The sequence below is a fragment of the Filicampus tigris genome, chromosome 4, assembly GCF_054856515.1.
Source record: "Filicampus tigris isolate MCC_2025a chromosome 4, RoL_Ftig_1.0, whole genome shotgun sequence".
In the NCBI taxonomy this organism is placed as follows: domain Eukaryota; kingdom Metazoa; phylum Chordata; class Actinopteri; order Syngnathiformes; family Syngnathidae; genus Filicampus; species Filicampus tigris.
Window position 1 is genome coordinate 4,362,127 of NC_141220.1, and position 20,374 is coordinate 4,382,500.

Sequence of the window (20,374 nt, forward strand, 5' to 3'; positions counted from 1 at the left end):
CTCTGGCTGTTTGTCTGTTCACTTGACAGTTAGTAACACCTGTCGCTAATTTTCAGCCTGCACTTTAGTTCCGCCTTCATCAACAATGCCACGTCGTCTTCCTCACGCCTCCTTACGCTTCATCTATTCTGTCTCTTTCATCAGGATATTTTTGTTTTTGTCCTCTTCGCAGGTGCACTTTTCATGTGTTGACTGTCAAACACACTGTGACAAAAAATGAATTCCACCTTTTCCTATCTCTAGGAAATGGGGATGAAAAATCCATTGCACAGGAAGAAACTCCATTTAGCCATCAAGACGTTTAATAGCAAGCAGCACGAGAGGTCTGCCGAGCTGGATTACCTCTGGGTCACTCGTACGTAACAAAACAACCAGAAACGTATTTATCGCAATTTGAATCGTTGGTTCCTATATATAAGAAACCTTCGCCTTCTTTAGAGTCAGTTTCCACCAAAACATGTCAGGTAAATGATAACCTAAAAACGAACCTGTCTGAGATATAAGAACCAACGATTCAAATTACAATTAAGAGACAGAATGAACTTTATTCATGGGAGTCACAATCATACATGAAAATGAACGTGGCGTGATGTTCCGAAGGCTGGCTGGATGACATCGGCCTTCCTCAGTATAAAGACCAATTCAATGAAGGACGAGTGGATGGGCAGATGTTGCAGTACCTGACTGTGGTAAGTTCAAGCGAAAGCTAAGCAGCACAACAAGATTGTTGTCAAAGCGCTGACGTTTCCCTCTCTCTTCTCAGAATGACTTGCTCGTCTTAAAAGTGACCAGCCAGCTGCATCATCTCAGCATCAAGTGTGCTATTCACGTTCTCCATGTTAACAAGTTCAACCCTTCCTGCCTCAAGCGGAGGCCTGGCACCGAGGTCAGTGCAAAATGGCCGCATATTAGCCAAACAACCAAGAATGGATCAGGTGACATTCGTATTGCATGAGCTGCCTTGCTCAAGGGCACCTCGGCAGGGCTCAGAAAGCAGACTCGTGTCCCTCAAACGACCTCTTGTTTATTTTTTGGCGTGTCATTTTCCTTTTTTGATCAGTGCAATTCAGTTTGTCTGTCCAGCCCAAACTCCCAACCGTGGAGACTCTGACTTGCTCCAATAACTCCTTCAATACACAACTTGACCCAAATAGAGAGACCTTGCAAAAAGAAGAGAAAAAAGCAAAGTTGGTCACAGTTATTACTGCTGATCCTAGATTCTGGTCCCTTGCATAGACATGAAAACTAAGATGGATGTGCCAACTCAGGTGCTAATCCAAAAAGTAGCACCCACTAAAGAACAACAATGTCGCAGGTGACTCAGAATGCAGTGTTACTGGCTGCCACTGATGCTCTAGTCGAAACATGGCATTCTTATTAATATTGCGTTCATGGAAAATGAGTTGCTGAGGTAACGCCCAGTCAAAGCTCACCTGCTTTCTAAAGCTGAGTCATGATTGCTCGTTATCTGAGCCCTGCGCAACTGCGATGTCATTGACAGTCGACGCAAGTAGCAAAATGGCCGCCTCCAGAGATGGACAAAATTGGGTGGATTTGACTACTTGACTCATATTCCCCAAACAGGATATCAATCAGAACGCCGTGCTTAGGCTAGTGGGGCTGCATAGAACATATTCTTGGAAAGAATATAAAGAATGGGGGCGGCCTCCCCCCATATAAGGCGGACATTCCGATACTGCACAGAAAGGCCTTAGCTGAATCCAGCAACCATGATTGTTTATGTATGTTGTTCAGAACCAGTTTGCTCCCAGTGAGGTGGTCCAGTGGTCCAATCATCGAGTCATGGAGTGGCTGAGGTCCGTGGACCTGGCAGAGTACGCCCCAAACTTGAGGGGCAGCGGAGTTCACGGAGGACTAATCGTGAGTATGCTCACGCTTGCGGTTGTGACTCAGGCGTGAACTGAATGAAGTGTCCCGGTCCTCTTTTGTAATAGATGCTGGAGCCTCGGTTTAATTCCGACTCGCTGGCCATGCTGCTTAACATCCCTCCTCAGAAAACACTGCTGCGGCGCCACCTGAACACCAATTTCGGCAACCTGGTGGGAGCACAAGCCCAGCAAGAGAAGAGAGAGTACACCGAGGCAGTGAGCTACACGCCGCTCAGCATCACTGCCAAAGTCAAGGTGAGACGCGTAAGGCTGCCACTGCACAATTGGGGATGCAAGATGATGCAACGTAGTTGTGTATGAGGAACCCACTCCTCTCTCCTGTAACGTGGGAGAGAAAGCACCTTTATCTGCGTGAGTCCTCGTTGTGTCAGCTCAGTTTAAGCTCCACGCCGTGATAAGAAAGTGAGGCGGGAACTCCTCTGCTCCTCCTCACAGCTTCAAGGCTCAGACGCAATCCTCTTCACTGTTCCTACAAAAAAAAAAAAGAAAAACAGGCACACGCAACTGGAACTTGACATGACTTGGAACATTTTGTTTTTAACCTTTCATTCTGCTTAAAAAAATCATTGATTTTAAAAGAATGCACGATAATTTGTGTGTACTGTATTGTGTGGTTGGAGGCACTTTCTGCCACCAACAAGGAAGTACAGAGTGAAATGTTTTGGTCATGTCAATAGATGATTACTAAATGAAGGGAAGCTTACAGAACAAAATTAACTCCAATTATAGCAAAAATATTGGGCCGCGTTCACACCAACAATTTGTTCAACTAATTACATTCTTAAGAAAACAATGTTCAAATAGAATGTGCATCTTCTGTCTGTTGACTGTTACAACCTTAGTGAACTGCTTGTGGCAACAGCCCTTGTAAAATTGTAATATACAGTGCTGCCTTGAAATACGAAGTTACGACTTACGAGTTTTGTGGGGGCATATGAGCTAGTCACTCAGCCAAAGTTTTTTTTTTTTCTTGTGAGCAAAAAGTTTGAGGTACCAACACTGTGTGGTGGCAGCGAACTCAACTAACTCACCTTACAACAAGCAGCACTTTGGCAGATTCTTCCAAAAAAAAAGTGCATTCACGCTGTGCAATGCTCCTAACTGTTAAAGTTTATTGTCAAACTTCACTTAAAGCAAAGAGAATTGCACGTTGTCTATAAACAACCACCATAAGTCCACTAGCCTAATGCTAACACATACTGTACAGTTTATACTATGGTTGAGCTAATGGTTAGCATTTCTGTAGCAGTGTTTTAGGCTTAAAGCAATGGATACGGAAACAGAAATGGTGCAGCAACACACATGGACAGACAACATAACCGACTTCTGGGGAAAATGGCTGATTTCTGATTGACTTATATTAGCAATGAAAGCCTTCTTAATACTGTTATAAATCATAATTGAAATCTATTTGTAGAAAGAAATGTTTTGTGTGGTAATGTGTGGTAAAGTGTGGTAATGGAACAAATTCAACTCTTTTCTCCAGGCACTACCGGATGCCAAAATGACAGTCTTTTGTCTTTTTGTTGCAGCCCAAAAAGTTGGGCTTCTCTAACTTGACGCACTTGCGGAGGAGGCGGCCGGACGAATCCACGGACTACATTTGCCCCGTAGAGTCAGCTGGGCCTCCTGAGGGACATTCAACAGTAAACGGCACCCAGGTGCTTCACTACAACAACAACAACTTGAGAGGCCTGAGCCTCGTCGTGGACCGAAAGCCGGATCACTCCAGCCACCAGGTAGGCCCCGATAGCAGACAACGAACGACACGTCTCCAGGACATCGCGCGTGTCAAAAACGTGGACGTTGTCATGATCGTCCATCAGCCAATCAGTACCTCTGTTCCTTCCTTTGCTTGCAGCCCTCAATCGCTCCGCCCGCATCCCACCCCCATCCTGTGCTCCTCAACCCAGCCCATCAGTGTGAGCCAGTGCCTTGACAACTGTGATGTTCCGATAAAGCTGCCTGATGGCTCTCCAATCACAGCTGCCTGTCATGATGGATCTAGTCCGCTTCCTGTATGATGGGTCAGGTGCTTAACCTCAGCCTCTTTTCCCCGGTGACAGTGTAAAGGCACGAAAGATTCATAATATCAAGCAGTTCTTCTAACCATTGTGCACCAACAAGTGATGATTTTCTAGTTGTGTGAATTCACTCGGGCACCATTTGTGCTTCTCATTTTCCAGCTTGAGTACAATTCTACCGCACGCTTGAAATAAACTTGTCACATAGTCGCTTTTATTCTTAGGGATTAGTATTTATTATGTCGTTGCAGCGGCAAACATGAAACGGGGTATTTTGGAAACAGAGGAGATGATTTTGTACAGTCTTCTTACTTTACAGTAGTAGATGACCTTTTGTACTAAATGAATGAATGCTGCATTGAAGAACTCAACATGTCATCTAGAGAAAAAATTGAAATGAATAGTGTGTGCGTGTGTAGAAGTTTATAAAGTTGCTTAAATTTGAATTATTTTAGCTTTTGGCTCCAACTGTGGGAATTATTTTTGAGGTTGAATGCTTGTCAATTAAACATTAAAATCCTTCCAATACCTTTGTTTTTATGACTCAGTTTTATTGGAACCGATTTTCAAATATATTTCTATAAATATTATACTATAAATGGACACTTTACCCAAAAGTCCATTATTAATGTTTCCACCTTATACCATACTGCACACACCAAAAGGTGCTGGCTTGTTTTCCTAACCCACTCACTGGGTTTCTGTGCTTTTTGTTTAGATGAGTAGATTGAGTTATTTTACCCAAGGTTGAGTTCATTATTTTGACCCAGCAAATTGGGTTGGAGATAGATTTAGGGGAGCTGAAGCTATTTTTTTTTTTTGTGTGTGCTGAAGTTGAAGTAAATTTTCTGGAACATTCAACAGGAAATATTGGTGGTTGTTGGATGGCTTAGTGCAAACGGAAGCCAGATAACGATACTGAGCACTGGGTATGAATAACCCAGCATTGGTCCCTTTTGGACCCAGCGCTGGGTTAGCTAATTCATCCAATTTGTTTTACTTTTGGCGGAGCAGTTTTAAGCGTGTATTACTGTTGAATAATTATAACGTGTAAGGCTGACCTATTCTCTGAAGCTGAGCCGCGATTGGTCGTTATCTGACCCCCGAGCAGTTGTGATGTCATTTTCAGTCGACAGAAGTGACAAAATGGCCGCCCCCTGAGATGGCTAAAAACGGGTGAATTTTGCTGCTTAACTCATATTCCACAAACGCAATATTAATCAGAATGCCGTGTTTCAACTAGTGGGCCTCTTATTCTATTCTTGACCGAACTTATTCTTGAAAAAAAATATGTTTGGGTTGATTTCCACTTCAAGAAAATCGCTAAAATGAGGCCAATCCAGGCAATGAAAGATGCAGAAACATTAATTCATGCTTTCAGGACTTGTAGATTGGACAACTGCAATGCTCATTTATCTGGATTACCAAAAAAAAAAAAAAAAAAAAGCCTCAGTGTTCTGCACTTAATCCAAAATGCAGCAGTTATCATTCTTATGAAATGTTAATGTGTTTGTATCTATCGGTATTACCTGCTTTATCGTGATTTGTATAGCACTTTGATTGAAAGTGCTCTATAATTATGTATTATTGTTGTAAAGAATGATTATGAAACAAATCGGTGGTCCAGGGACCGAACAGCCTGTATCTGGGGACTTGGGGGACCAGGGGGCGTGTCAACCAGGACAGCCCCACAACATCCAGAGCCTTTAGGAACTCTGGGCGGACCTCCAAAACAGCTTTTAGCACCTTGGTGACCTCAACCCTAGAGATCATAGACTCTGCTTCCTGACGGGAAGAATTGAGGAGGTCTTCGAAGTATTCCTCACCAACTCACAATGTCACATGTTGAGGTCAGCAGTATCCCATATCTACAATATTTATGGTGTACTGCTTCCCCCTTCTGAGATGGTGGACTAGAATTTCCTTGAAGCCATCCAGAAGTCATCCTCCATGGCCTCACCAAACTCTTCCCACGCCCTGGCCTGCCAATACGTCATTGCCGCCATCGACAAGCACCAACCACCTTCCTACCGCAGCTGCGGTCGGCTTAGTTTTATTATGTATTTTTAACAATACTGTAACGAAAGTGACTATGATCCCAATCAGGATATTTCTACAGTTTGCATCATTGGTTTTTGGAATGTCTACATGTCATACCCTCCACCCCATCATCTACATTGATTGCTTTGTAAGCTTCAACCACACACACACACACACACACACATATGCACAGTCACATTGACACATGTATGGTGGTTTTCGTTCATTTGTCTGTCTCACTTTATTTAATCTGTTTTTGCTTCACAGAAAAAAGAAATTAGTTGGGGACACTGCGTTTAAGCGTATCAGCAGTATCCGCAAGTAGAACGTCAATATGTGAACGGAACATGCAGAGCTGCAGCTTTGTTAATTTAGCATAAAAGAACTCGCTTTCATATTGGAAGGGGGATATAAAAAAACAGAACTTTTCCAAAAATATATTTACGTCAGTAAAAACATCAGTAGCGCATTAAATAAATGATGTGAGCCTCAGCCACCGGCATCATCCCTTAATCCTCCATCCTAAGTCGTCTTTAACATCATATCGGCGGACCAGGCTGCTGACTTACGCACAACATGAAAACCTGAAAAAAAAATACAGTTCATCATAATTCACCACTGTTTGCATGCATGTGTGTGTGTTGCAGATGGCGATCACAAGGGGCACCATGTTGCAAATTGAAGCGCTTTCTGAAAGAATCAACAACATGACAGTAAGCAACAGCACACTGTTGAAATTTCCATACAGGCAAAAGGCCAAACATACGCTAAGGGGAAAAAAATCTGCACTTAGAGTCACTTAATTCATGAGCACAACAGTCATGCATGCTGCTGTCACATGACACCGCAGCTTACCGAAACTAGAGCCCAGTTTAGTGGAAATCAAAAGGCTCTTAGTAAGTGAATGTGAGAAGAGAAAAATACATACACCAGAAATTATACTGGTAAGCAGACACACATTCAAAACGTGGTTGGTTGGTTGGTTTGTTTGTTTGTTTGTTTATGATTGAAAGTGGTCAACTTTGCATGCGTGACAATTGAGCATGTGTGATGTGAATCACCTTCACCTTTGTTGTTTTGCATCACAGGTTAGGCAACGTTTGATATTGTTTTCTTTCATTGTACTGTATTCCTATTTCTATTAACATTATTTGATTTATTTGGTAATGTAAGTAATTCATTATAAGGATTACATGAGACAGCCTTATTTACACTTTTTTTTTTCGCCACGGAATCTGTGCTCTGGAAGGTTTACGAACAAGCGCGATGGAAAGTTTGGGTGATTTGCATAACAATCGTCATGTTAGGTATTGTATAAACACATCCCACAATGCTAAGTCTGCCTCTGTTTTCAAGAAGTTTCTCCACAACATGAGTCCTGAAACACTGAACTAACTTTGATTACGGTAATCAAATTCATGTAAAATAGGAGGGGGGGGGGGAATTTCTGTATGCATGTATAAATGTAGAAAATCAAATTCATCACAAATAGGATTCAAATTTTTGACACTAACATCAAATCTTAAAATTTAACTGGTTTTAAAATTGACAGCACACAAGCAATTACCAAAAGTGTCACTTTTTATTTTTATCTGGCATGGGCCAACTGTTGAGATCTCTGAACCGTCTCCCACCCTGCTTTGCCTCCAGTATCTGCTCAGCCGAGATGAGGCGCAGAAGGAGCTGAGGCAGTCTCAGACGGCGCTGGTTTGAAGCAACGTCATGTCGCGCCGAACCGCACAGCATCTACTTCAACAAGCCCCTGCAAGACAATGGAAAGTGCAGCACTATACAATGTGGCTTGCAAAAAAAAAAAAAAAAAACACAACAACTGAATCACCATCAATGTGCTCCCAGTTTGCCACTGTACCATAATACTGACCTGTGAACATGTGTAGACCTCCAATATGATGCCACAAATAAGTCATCATTATTTTGTATAATGAGACCCAGTGCCCAACATGTTAAATACTGTAGAATTCGCTTTTTTGCAAATCGCTGGGCCCAAACCTCACATGTCCAAATTTGGTCAATTTGATATCTTTTCACAAATCACTACTATTGGTCAGTCGTATTATTTTCCAAATTATTGACCAGTGTTGAAAATGATTTACTGTCTTTGACGATGCAATGATAATGCCTCAACAAAATTGCAAAATGTTTCCAGAAAAGTGATGGATTTGGCACCAGTGATATGGTGAATACATTTTTTACAGGCAGATTATTTTGTTTAAGATTGTATCTTAACAGCTGGTTAGACACGTCAGTCTTATTGTGTGTTTATTGCAACGCGTGAGTCTGTAGGTTTGGCTCTGATGTGGTTAAAAAAAAAAAAAAAGCAATAAAATACATGAATACCTTAATTCATTGAACAATAGAACAGCATGTGTGATATTTATCATGTAAAAAGAACACACCCACAAAATATAATTACCAATCTACTTTTACTACAATTCACATTCTATCCTACCTTTTTTTTAACGGCTAATTTTGTGCCAGGCCACACAAGTAGTGCAGGGGTACATGCTGATGACGCAGGTTTGATTCCCAGCCAATGTACCAACACCGTGCCACTCTCCAGTGGAGCCGGCAAAAAGGAGAAGGCAGGGTCAGGAATTAAGGATGTGAAATCTGCCAAACAAGTCCCGAGTGACTCACTGTTTCGACGGGAGGTGCGGTGCCGTAAGGCAACTACTGAACATTTGTGCTGCCCTCCACCCGTCCCCGTGCTGACCTACATTCGTTGCCATTGTCGTCTGTGGACAGACTGTGAAAATTACTTCACAAAATGATGTCTTACACAAAATGGATGTGTTCATATTTCTGTGAAACACTTATTTTGGGGCGAAATGTCACATGCGCGTTACTTGTTGTGCTATCAAGGGATCTGTTAAACAGAATTTATTTGCAAGTGTTTAGTCAATTTTTGTCTGTTTTCTTAAGGTGGACGCAATTTTACTCTCATCATTACGGGAATAACTGTTGCTTGTCAGTCCCGTCGAGAAAAAAAACGAAGATATCGCAATTCCTGTAGAACAATGACACTTCGGAATAAGTCACAGTGGTTACAATACAAATGTCAACATCCCACTGAAGTGTTACACATTTGACTAAAAGTGTTTCTTAAATACCACCTCTTCCCTGCCTCATGAGAGGAAGATACTTAGTAGAATGCTGGTTAGGAGTTAGCGCCGAGCTGGTTGCTACATCTCTCAAAGGGGTCAGCGTTGGGACTCTCAGACCCCTTTGCGATCCAAGAGCCGAGTGTATGCCAATCTTGTCACATGGAGTAACTCCAAGTTACTTTCTCTTTAGACGAGGCGGATTTTATGCAGCAACTCCACATTGGTTTTATTTCTGGCTCGTTTGCCGCGAAGCTGCGTCGCTAATGACAATGCGCATCAGTATAAATCTTAACAAAATAAAGGCATACAATGCTGCGCAAAGGAGTCACTACAACACAATTTTGCAATAATAAAAATAATAAACAGAGGTGGGCATCTATGCTTTGTCTACGAGTTTTCGTCTATATTTCAGACCTGCCGTCCATGTCAGCCAAACGGCATCGAGAACGGACTTTACCGGTACCGCATACCACACGGGTGCCCCACTCCTGACAAGTGTTGTATACCTTTCGCTCCCACAGACACAATGACATGTGCCCCGTTTAGTTTTTATTTCACCGATCACCACCCTGCGCGTGTATGTGTGTGTCTGTTGTTTTTAATTTGATATTTTTTCTTTGTTTTGGCGACGTGTCGGCTTGTGTGGCACCTGCGTCTGACGTGAAAATTATGTTCTCAATGTCGATACGAGGGACGGACTGGGACCACGTGGGTCGGGCGTAAATACCGCCCAGAAGTTATAGACGGATAGACGATGCCCAGCTCTGATAATAATCATACTGGAGGTGGCTGGGACCATTTGTAATTTTCATTCAATCAAATGGGCAGAGGTCTACGAGTGGCTTCATGTTGCAATTAACTTCGTCTTAATTTGAAAAGAAAAATGTACTGTTACTGTCACCAATATTCAACATGAAACACTAATGCCACTGAGGCAGAAAAATGACCACAACTCAAATCAGTGTTGGGCAAGTTACTTCCAAAATGTAATGTATTACATATTACTAGTTACTTGCATTTGAAAATAATAAATTTCTTTACAATATTACTCTATTTGTAGAGTAATGCGTTACTGAAGTTTAAGTTACTTTTAAATTACTTTTTTGAATCAGGGATTAATTTATTTAATAGTGATTTCAAGACTTTAAAAGGAAAATGCAAAATTTGCTGCCATACTCTAGCTGGTAAAGTTAACTTGTTATGAGCATATTTACTATATAGTGTGGTCTATAATTTTAAATGTTCCGACTCTATGGTGGGACATCACTACCTTTGATCAATATTTGTATCAATAAGATTTTTTTTTTTTAGTATAAATATTGGAACTGATATTTTGTCCAGTCAATAAATAATCCCAGATTGTAAACCACAAATGAAATGATCAGTACTCTCAAATTAATTTAAATACAAATTGTAGTGATGCATAGCATATAATTGATAATTGGTCTAACAAAACGGACAGAATAAGTTTTTTCCTTATTCATTATTATTTTTTCTATATATAATAATTGAAAGTTCAGTTCGTAGTAATTCTCTTTTACTACATGGAGACAAAGTTTCGAGGTGAATTGAAAACAAAAGTAAATAAGGAACGAACGCATCAGACTCTAATAATGGCGTCGATTGTAGTTTGTTCGATTGTTCGATTGCCGTCATCTGCCACCGGCAGATGATTTGCATTTTGATTGCGAACAGCCAATCAGAATCACTACATTTTCCATACGTCAATTGATGGCACTAAGTTCATTAAAATCATATCTAAAAAGCACAGTGAGTCTTATTTTTTTTGCAGTTGCTGCTCTTTACTTAGGCTTGTCCCTGCTTGTATTTTGTGTCTATGTTTTGCATTTTATTTTATGAAAACGTGACAGTGATTAGTGTCACAAACAATAACTTCCCAGCCATTATAATCATTGTCAATGGTGAAAAGACAATTAAATTACTTGAAAGAGAGTTGAATTGGGCACTTTTATTACCTTTGTTGCATGATGTTTAAAGCGTGACAAGAAACTTCGTATTTGAATATTGCTTAAATTAATAGCTTACAATCTAAGTGATGTAATAAACTGCCCTACTAGTTAAGAGATGTGAATATATTTGTGTTGTGGTCCTGAAATTTGTAACACATTATCAAGCTCAGTAATTGTAGTAATATTACCAAAACAATTGGAGTAACTCGTTACCCCAACACTGACCCAATACTGACAATGACTCAATATTTTACACTCCTTTTAACTGTATAGTAATATATCTCTTTAAATTCAAATAACTTGATGAATTACTAAAATTACTGTCTCAATGAACTAAAAGATACAACAATTTTTTTATGCTGTAAACATATTTGCCCACAGGTATATTAATTAAGTGAAGTATTTTATTTTACTGTACATTTAGAACAGATATAAATTGTGGGATTCATTTGTGATTAATTGAAAGTTAACTATGGACGTTAAATGTTAACGACTGACAACCGTCATGTACTATACACATACATTGTGTGTGTATATACATACATATATTGAATGTGGAATATATATATATAGTGTGATACAGCTGCAAATAAGTATTTGAACAGCTGTCTATCAGCTAAAATTCTGATCCTCAAAGACTGTTAGCCCGCCTTTAAAAGTCCACTCCATGTATTATCCTGAATCAGATGCACCTGCGTGAGGTTGTTAGCTGCATAGACACCTGTCCACCCCATACAATCAGTAAGACTCAAACTTGTAACATGGCCAAGACCAAAGAGCTGTCCAAAGACACCAGAGACAAAATTGTGCAACTCCACAAGGTGTCTGATACACCAAAAGGACCAGAGGTCGCTGCAGGTGTCAGTCCCACTGTTGACGGCTGGTCAGGAAAGCAAGCTGGGCGGCCAAGGTGCAGTCACTCAACCGGTCCGTCACTCTGGGGATGCAGAGGTGTCGTGCGGGCTTTTCGGATGCCCAGGTGTCTCCAAACACCTGTGCCTCTAAAATCCATTCCTGATTGCAGTGCACCAAACCGAGCAAACAGCTCGTTGACAACGGTGGTGGCGGCACTCGGGTCCGGAATAGCGAAAGCCTCTGGCCTCTTAGAGGGGTAGTCCATTGCAACCAGGACATAACGGTTTCTTTGTTCTCAAACCGGGAAAAGGGAACAAGATGTCAAAACCCAATCGCTCCATGGGTGCCCTCACCTGGTATTGTTGTTGGTGGTCACGGGAGCACCGGATTGGTCCTTTTAGGAAGTGCAGAGGTCACAACAGTGCAGATAGAGCTTCACGTCTTGACGGCAGCCAGGCCAGTGGACCCGCTGAAGGGTCTTGGCCGGACCAAAGTGGCCAGCCCCTGTTGCTGGAGGACGGCCCGGTTTCCCACCGGGTTCCTCCAGCGGCGACGGAGAAGACTGACATGGGTAACAAGGCTTAGCTCATTGGGAGTACAGGGCCTTTGTCTACAAGTTTAGCATGGAGGCAGACCACGTGGGTGGTTGGCCATCTTGTATCCATTGTTGGACATGGGAGAGGACGAGGTCGTCCGCCTGTTCCCGCTGGAGCTGCGATAAGGCGAGCTCTTCCATGCTCGGCAGCACCGGTAACGCGGTTGGCAAAAAAAAAAAAATTATAATAATTTGAGAAAAAGGCAAATACCTTTTGCGGCACTATATGTATAAAGTATGTACTATGTATGTATATATGTCCATGGTGTTTTGCATCAGAAGTGGTAGTAGCCAGCCTTCCGCTGCGAGGTTTGTCAAGAGCAGTTCCTGCTTTAAGAAATAAAGTAATATAAGGGGGAAAAAGAAGCAATGGATCGTGTTTCAGTTTAAATATTATATTAAATTGCTTATGCCTGTTTGGATGTTCACTTTCCCAAGCCTTGAAAATCCCATCTTCTTTTTATCACTCTTACTTTTGCTCCACTTTTTAAAACCATCCTCATTCGAGCCTCCCTTGAAAAACAGAGAAAGGAAAAGTGTTTACTTGACAAACCCTTCAGGCTAACCACAGTCCACAAAATGCTCCTTTGAGTTTATAACTGGTAAGATAGCTTTTTGTTGACTTACGTAAAATGGCGTAAATGAAAAAAAAAAAAAAAAAAAAGAGTGTCACCTCCCATTTGAAGCTGAGATGGAAACTCCTTAGCTGTACTGAAGGTGCTGAACACACACAAAAACTGAACACACACACACACTTTGTGTACGTGAGCAGGCCAGGGAAGAGGAGCAGAGGGTAGGAACTGGACTTGGAACTGCATAAAACATCCAGGCCCATCCTGGTGAGTACTCCACTTTATTAGCAGCTTGCTTTTTTTTTTTGCACATATTTGTTACAATGACTATACTGAAAGTAGCAGAACCATTGCGCCATATGGGAGTACAGTTGAATCCGCCATCGAAAACATATCGACTTCTTATGTACATTCCATTTTTCATTTTCTTTTATCCATGATGATGACACACTGTATTGCTGTTTAAGACATATTTTACCGTGCAGCCAGGACAAATACATGAAATGCTTTGCTAAGTTGCCGTGAGTTCCATTTCTGGTTCCATTGTCAATGACACTGACAATGGCGGTCATGAAATCTGGAAAACGCTGAAGTCTTGCAGGATTTACTGAAGAACAGTTTGGTTGAATTCCAAATTTTGTGACCTTGAATGCATTCCATTTTGGAGGTTCCATTGTATATCAGCTACATCACCAGCTATCAAACTGCAGTGGTACCTTGACGACAGTTTTAATTCCTTCTCAACGGAAATTTATGTAAATTTCATTTCCAAAACATGCACTCTTAACATAAATAAGAATGGAAATAAGCAGGTTTTCTGCTGAACTGTTTTTTTTGCCTTTTTCGCCATGCTTTGCTCACTTTCAGCAGCTTTCAATCTATTCATGAATGTTCAGAGGTATTTTTCTTAATATAAATTATTTGAAGGAACTTGGCAGGTGTTTATCAACTTAACTCCTGGTGATTCACTATAGTACATATTGTAGAAGAAGCCTCCTGTACACATACTACGTACTAGTCGACTGCGCACACGTCACTCATATTTTTCTCTGATTTCAAGCCTTTATTCAGTGGACATCACCATCCACATCTTCTAAAGCACTCACTTTCTACCATGTTTAGAAAAGAGAAATTTGACAAATGTCCAATACAAAAACGCAAACACATAATATCGGTTTCACTGAATTGCAACAATTTGAACTGATGTTGTGATTAGTCAAATGTTTTCACACAACACAAAGCAAAAAAACAAACGAACAAAAACGGAAGTCAACCCAAACATATTTTTTTCAAGAATATGTTCCCAGCAGTCCCACTAGTTGAAACACGGCATTCTGATTAATTTTGCGTTTGTCGAATATAAGTTAAGCAGCAAAATGCACTCGTTTTTAGCCATCTCTGAGGGCGGCCATTTTGTCTTCTGTCGGCTGAAAATGACATCACAACTGCTCACAACGACCAATCACGGCTGACCTGTTCTCTGAATCTGAGCCGTGATTGGTCGGTCCTCATAAGCAAGGTACTATTGTATGTAGGGTTGCCAACTGTCCCGTATTAGCCGGGACGTCCCGTATTTTGGGCTAATTTGGTTTGTCCCATACGGTACCTTAAATGTCCCGTATATTGATTATCAACTCTTGCAAATACAAAAAACTGCAATCTACCGATCCTGTAATATAAGATGCTTTTAGTAAAGCTTTGGATGGCGATCGATTGTCAATAACGATGGACACAGACTGGTTGGCAGCTCAATGTCTTTTGCTTGTATACTTGCTCGAACATACATTGCTGGTTCTTAAACAGTGATCGCACATTACAGCGCTCCTAATGGAGACTCTTGGTACTACACATGACAAATCCTAGATCAGATAAAGCGTCAATCTCAGAACAAGCGGCAATCACTCCACCTGTCATGTAAGGACGTCTCTCTGGCTGCGCAAAATGACAGAAGACTGCTTGAGTCAGTCAAAAGCAGCCAGAAATACCCAGAGATAAAATAAATTTGGTGAGTCACACTGCTCTTTTACATTTCAGATTTCTTACTCCCGTTTTTTGATGAAAAGAGTCAAATTGTGGTTTCATATGAAGCGACATATCGTCGCTGTCCATTTTTTTTCATTTTTTCTTATTTTTATGTGAATGTGGTTTCAGCATTAACGTGAAAATTAGAAAAAAAAAATCAAAAATTCATACATCATGCTCACACCACCGTGGCACCGTGCACCTGTCCCTTATTTAGGAGTGAGAAAGTTGGCAACCCTAATTGTATGTTGTTGGTGGTATAAGCTTCTCCTAAACTCATTCCTACTCTTCCCCCCCAGTGTATTGGTGTGCCCACCCTCTGATGTCCACTGTCCGTCTAGCATGGGAGAGAACATGAGTAAACCCTCCGCTAAGCCCTTTCAGGATGTCACCTTCTTCACCTCTTTCAAGCCCTACAACCCTCCCGCCACCAATAACAACACCCCCCCTCGACCAAGCATCTTCTCCACGCTGAGACGGCCCCCGGCGGCCAAGCCCAATGATTTCATCCCTCTCTTCAGTGACTGCATCACTGCTGCCTCATCTCGAACTCAGGAGTACCTCCTCTTCAAGGACCCCGAGGACAAGTTCCACCCCACCCCAGAGGCACTCACTCAGGTAATATGCAGGCACGGCACTGAGGCTAGGGAGGGGCTATAACCTCGTCAAAAATCTGTGTAGCCCTGGTAAAGCTCCTCCAGCGTAGGAGTTCAGGGGTCCCCAACCACCGGGCCCAGGCCACTTTGGAACGGGCCGCACAGAAAAAAAATAAAGTAACCGTAAAGTACTTCCGGTTTATTTGTTATCCGATGCTGAAAAGTATTTTATTTTGAAAAGTGACCAGATACTCTCCGTTACACCCATCTATGACTGACTCTTAATGCATGTCAAGTTGTCTCCGTCGCTTAACACTAATATCAAATGCACAAGCTAGCAAATTTGCAAATTAGCAAGTTTGGGAGGGGAGTCTTTCCTTTACTTGCGCGTTAGGTTAAAGAATTTCCTACTGCCCTGTGGTCACTTGTATTTTTTTTTTGTTGAATATTCTTTGGCCAAATTCAGTTAAACCTTCTTTCATATTGGACATGCTCACGCAATGTATCTTGCGTTTACTGAAATAACGGAATCGTTTAATAAAGGTGGTGAACAGATGCAACTGATTATTTCCTCAGCCCCCTCACATTTTGGTTAAATCCCAGGTGAGGAAAAAATCCTGGCGCCATGCCTGGTGAAATGTACCTTGATCGTGTCCAGAGGTGGCAAAAGTACGCACACTGGTGTACTAAAGTAGAAGAGACCGTAGTAATATTAACTACTTAAAGCCGGAAAATCAACGCAAACATTTTTTTTCAAGAATATGTTCTATGCAAAAGCCCACTAGTTGAAACACGGCATTCGGATTAATTTTGCGTTTGTGGAATATAAATTAAGCAGCAAAATGTACTCATTTTTAGCCATCTATGGGGGCAGCCATTTTGTCTTCTGTCACGGCTCAGCTTTAGGAAACAGGCGAGCTGTGATTGATCGTTCCCTGAGCCCTGGGTCGTTGTGATGTCATTTTCAGTCGACAGAAATTACAAAATGGGTACCCCCTGAGATGGCTAAATACGGGTGAATTTTGCTGCTTAACTCATATTGCACAAACACACTATAAATCAGAATGCCGTATTTCAACTCGCGGGCCTGCTGGGAACATATTCTTGAAAAAAATATGTCTGGGTTGACTTCCGCTTTAAGTAAAAGTAAAACAGTAGACTCTAAAATAACAGATTCTCTACAGTGTTTTCGTACGTGGAAAAGCCTGACAACTATAGATGCTAGCGTCCTTATGAGCCCTCGGCCCTATTTCCTGGGTCAGAGATTGGTAGCAATGAGACAAAATGCTTGGCAAAGCAGCAGAGGATGCTCTGACACGCATCCACATCCACGATAATCGCACACACAACCCTGTTATCACCACCTTTGTTGGATTCATATTTCTCCCTGTGATATGGAACCTGAGCTGTGAAGCTAACGATAACAATTGAAAAAATGTCCCTTACCAGTGTGCGTTTTTAAAATAAGATGCATCATTTTGTAATGCCAGACAACGCATTCACCACAGATGATTCATGGAGCCATGGTTGACTTTACCTCGCTTTTTAATATCGTGTTGACTTTCACATAGGTGGAAAATGTAAAAAGCCCATTTTGACAAAGTGAAGAGTAGAATGTAGTAGGCTACAAAGTAGTTGTTCTTCATGGCTTCCCAACAACGACCGTGTCTAATTTCTTTGAGAATATTTGTCTTTCTGTATCTCCTGCAGATCTTCCTCATGACCTACATCTCCCAGAGCGTCAACCTCAACTTGACCGACATCTTTAACTGCACGGCCATGACCCCCGAGCAACGCATCCTGCTGGGGGCTGACTGGGTGTGGGCCGTGTTGGAGAAGTCCACCAAGAACCCTCGCATCCAGATCGCTGTGCAGGTGCTCCACCTGTCCGACAAGGAGGGCGGCGAAGATGACGGCGGTCTCCCAGAGACGTGCAGCGAAAGCGTCCAAATGGCCCAGAGGGAGTCCAGCGACAGGAACATGTACGAGAGGATGGTGGACTTCTGCACCTCCGTCGGCAAGGACTGCTACGCTCTGTTCTTGTTCTTCGGGAGGAAAAGCGACAAGAGCAATATCTACGGTGTTCTCAGCAATAATTTTGAGGCGGCCATCGGAAAGTGCAACAAGATCGACAGAGCTCTTCTCGAGAACTTCTTCAAGGGGTCGCGGTACCTGCACACACCCTCCGGGATGATGCAGTCCATCGTCACTAGGAACGAGGGAGACCCGCTCACCCTCATGATTAAATTCAGCTGATCCCAAGATCTGAGTTCAACATAATCATATTCTCATAAGCAAGTCTTAGCGTGTGTAACACGGGGTCGAAAGAGTGGTGGGTCCAAAGTCAAACACACTCGACCGATTTGTTCGAATTTCAGCGCAATTCTAATTCAAATAATTATTGCTAGAAGAAATCTATCAGCATCGTAAAACCTTAAACTGACAAACAGCAAATAAAGTTTTTAACGGTCATCATATAAGTGTAAATGTAAAGTTAACCAGTGCATATTATGTTGATTGTAAAATAATTATCCAAGGACATACATTTCTATGGCTTTCTGTGATTCTTCCAGTGAGTCTGTTGCAACAAAGCCATTGTGAGATTTCAAAGGGGATTTTCTCAATAGGGGGTGGTCACTCAAGTAGTGCCTGAAACACGAACCAGTTGCATGTGCATTCAAGTTTAGAGAAGGTCAAATCAAGTTCACCTGTAAAGGTTAGTGTATTACATTTACTGCACCTGTATGTGTATATACTGTACATATGTGTATACATATATAGTATATCTAATCCTACCTAATGAAACATACATATATACATACACGCACACATATATATATATATGTATATATGTATATATATATATGTATATATATATATATATATATATACATACACACACACTGGTCCTCATTGGTACATACTTTAAACCAAACATAACTGAAAATCGTCCGTATGTTTCTTTGCAACTATTCTATAAATAATTAGATTGACGACGGCTGCGGTTTAGTAGTCTCATTGAGATATCAAGAATGCCTTTGAGTTCATTGAGAACATTTTAAAAACGATTTGGCATGCATGATCATGACTCAGCACAAGGCCGAAAAGTTAGGCAATGTTTACTTAGAGCGCATATTAAGTGTACAACCACAGCATTGCTAATATTTGCGCTTTGGGACGAAACCTAGTCTCATGTCACATTAAAATTGTGGTTGAATATTTCTGTCTCTGTTTCATACATTTCATAAAGAACTTTTCATTGGTCAGCATACAAGGCCATCGTTGTGTCTGGAATTTGATGAAGGTTTTATTCGATTTTTTTTCTCATTTTGCATGATATTTGATTTCCAGTAGCATATAAAGCTGGGAAATATTTTAAGTAAACTTTAAAGTTCAGAGGGAATTGCATACGAAAACATGGGGTGACTGGATTAGTAAACTGAACATTATGACAAGTAAAGGAAATAAAATGAAACCAAGTACAGTACATTCCATATTGTCTTATTTTTACATGCATCAGGTGACACTGCCTTTTTTTTCTTTTTTTAATGAGTTAGAAATTTTGATGAGATAAATGTACTCAGTATCTTGAAAATGAGGTAGAATTACTTCAAACGTACTAATAATATGGTAAATTTAACAGCAAACCTGCTTGTTAGTCATTTCTGTACGCACAGCACGTGAATTATAATGTAAACAAAAATAGCATTTACTTAAAAATGACTTGCTTAAAAAAACAACACACAAAATGCAATACTTCAGTCAAACACACACAAATACATTCAGTAGTAACAAAATATACCGTTAAGACCATTACACCTATGGGAAAAAAAGAATGTTTTTGTCTGGAAAAGTGTCCTACTTTCAAAAATAGATGTATTAAAATTATGCAATGTTACTATCTAATATCAAAATTCACTTCTTTTTTTTAACCTTCCAGACGCATGGTCCTTCAATGCGGTACTGTCACTGATGAATGTGTGTCATAGTTCATCTTTGTCAGTCTTTTCTTCTATGTTGCTCTCACGCTGACACTTACACACATTTGCGCTTTCGTCCGACTGAGGCACCAGCTCCATGTCAGCGTGGCGGCTCGGCCGGCCCGACTGACGCCGGGCGTACGTCAGCAGCACTCGGTAGTAGTAACAGTAGAGTCTGCTGGGCCGCAGCAGCTCGCGGGCCGCAGCCTGACCAGCGTCGGCGATCTTTCGTGCCTCGGCATCATTCTCTTTTGCCCACTTGATTTTTTCCAACAGGTCTGACAGGTTTCTCTTGAAGGGAACGTAGTGGGTGCCAGCTTTCAGACTACTATAGAAGTGTTCATAGTAGTGTGAGTCCTGCTTCAGAACCAGACTGTTCCCAAGCATCAGGTAAGGGAAACGATACGCCGCCACTGTACCATCCACGTTCACTTGATACTTGTACTGAGGAGAATAAAACACAGTGAATAAAGAAACTGACATACTTTTGCACATGGATTTTGAGACGTAACCCTCACCTTAAAGAAATCAAAGAATCCAACAAGCGGTGCTTTGCCAACATGTTTCTCTCGGTCTCTGAAAAAGAACCATCCTGTGATGCCGGCATCCACAAGCTCTGGATGTTTCTTGGACAAGGACACCAGCTGCAGACGTTCCTCTCTACTATCACGGCCACGGAAAAATG

At 41.4% G+C, this 20,374-nt stretch overlaps 3 protein-coding genes across 23 annotated transcripts in view; 2 read left to right on the forward strand and 1 right to left on the reverse strand.

Moving 5' to 3' along the window:
- The window catches only part of ppfibp2b (PPFIA binding protein 2b), a 72,517-nt gene extending 68,047 nt beyond the window's left edge, over positions 1-4,470 (forward strand). For 17 of the 18 annotated variants that reach the window (XM_086027833.1, XM_086027834.1, XM_086027832.1 and 14 more), the window contains 7 exons: positions 244-355; positions 601-689; positions 764-886; positions 1,756-1,881; positions 1,956-2,144; positions 3,443-3,649; positions 3,772-4,470. In XM_086027833.1, the coding sequence (XP_085883959.1) occupies positions 244-355; positions 601-689; positions 764-886; positions 1,756-1,881; positions 1,956-2,144; positions 3,443-3,649; positions 3,772-3,849 (924 nt within the window). In that variant the 3' untranslated portion in view covers positions 3,850-4,470. Of the gene's footprint in view, positions 1-243; positions 356-600; positions 690-763; positions 887-1,755; positions 1,882-1,955; positions 2,145-3,442; positions 3,654-3,771 lie in introns of all 18 variants that reach the window. The other variant, XM_086027848.1, reaches the window with a different exon arrangement.
- Positions 4,471-11,805: 7,335 nt separating this feature from the next.
- rep15 (RAB15 effector protein) lies at positions 11,806-19,193 on the forward strand. 3 transcript variants are annotated; one of them, XM_086028683.1, is made up of 4 exons: positions 11,839-11,979; positions 13,292-13,358; positions 15,413-15,731; positions 17,420-19,193. In XM_086028683.1, exons 3-4 carry the CDS (start codon positions 15,456-15,458, stop codon positions 17,963-17,965), a joined length of 822 nt encoding a protein of 273 aa, XP_085884809.1. In that variant the 5' UTR covers positions 11,839-11,979; positions 13,292-13,358; positions 15,413-15,455; the 3' UTR covers positions 17,966-19,193. The 3 variants fall into 3 exon arrangements, with proteins under 3 accessions (XP_085884807.1, XP_085884809.1, XP_085884808.1); XM_086028681.1 differs by lacking the exon at positions 13,292-13,358 and having other exon boundaries at positions 11,806-11,979; XM_086028682.1 differs by lacking the exons at positions 11,839-11,979; positions 13,292-13,358 and adding an exon at positions 14,562-15,096.
- poglut3 (protein O-glucosyltransferase 3) overlaps positions 18,973-20,374 on the reverse strand; it is a 9,293-nt gene continuing 7,891 nt past the window's right edge. Inside the window, exons 5-6 of one of the 2 annotated variants that reach the window (XM_086028680.1) lie at positions 20,208-20,374; positions 18,973-20,133 (exon numbers count right to left, since the gene is read on the reverse strand). The exon at positions 20,208-20,374 is cut by the window's right edge and continues 30 nt beyond it. In XM_086028680.1, coding sequence (XP_085884806.1) covers positions 19,693-20,133; positions 20,208-20,374 — 608 coding nt within the window. In that variant the 3' untranslated portion in view covers positions 18,973-19,692. The remainder of the gene's footprint in view (positions 20,134-20,207) is intronic. The other variant, XM_086028679.1, reaches the window with a different exon arrangement.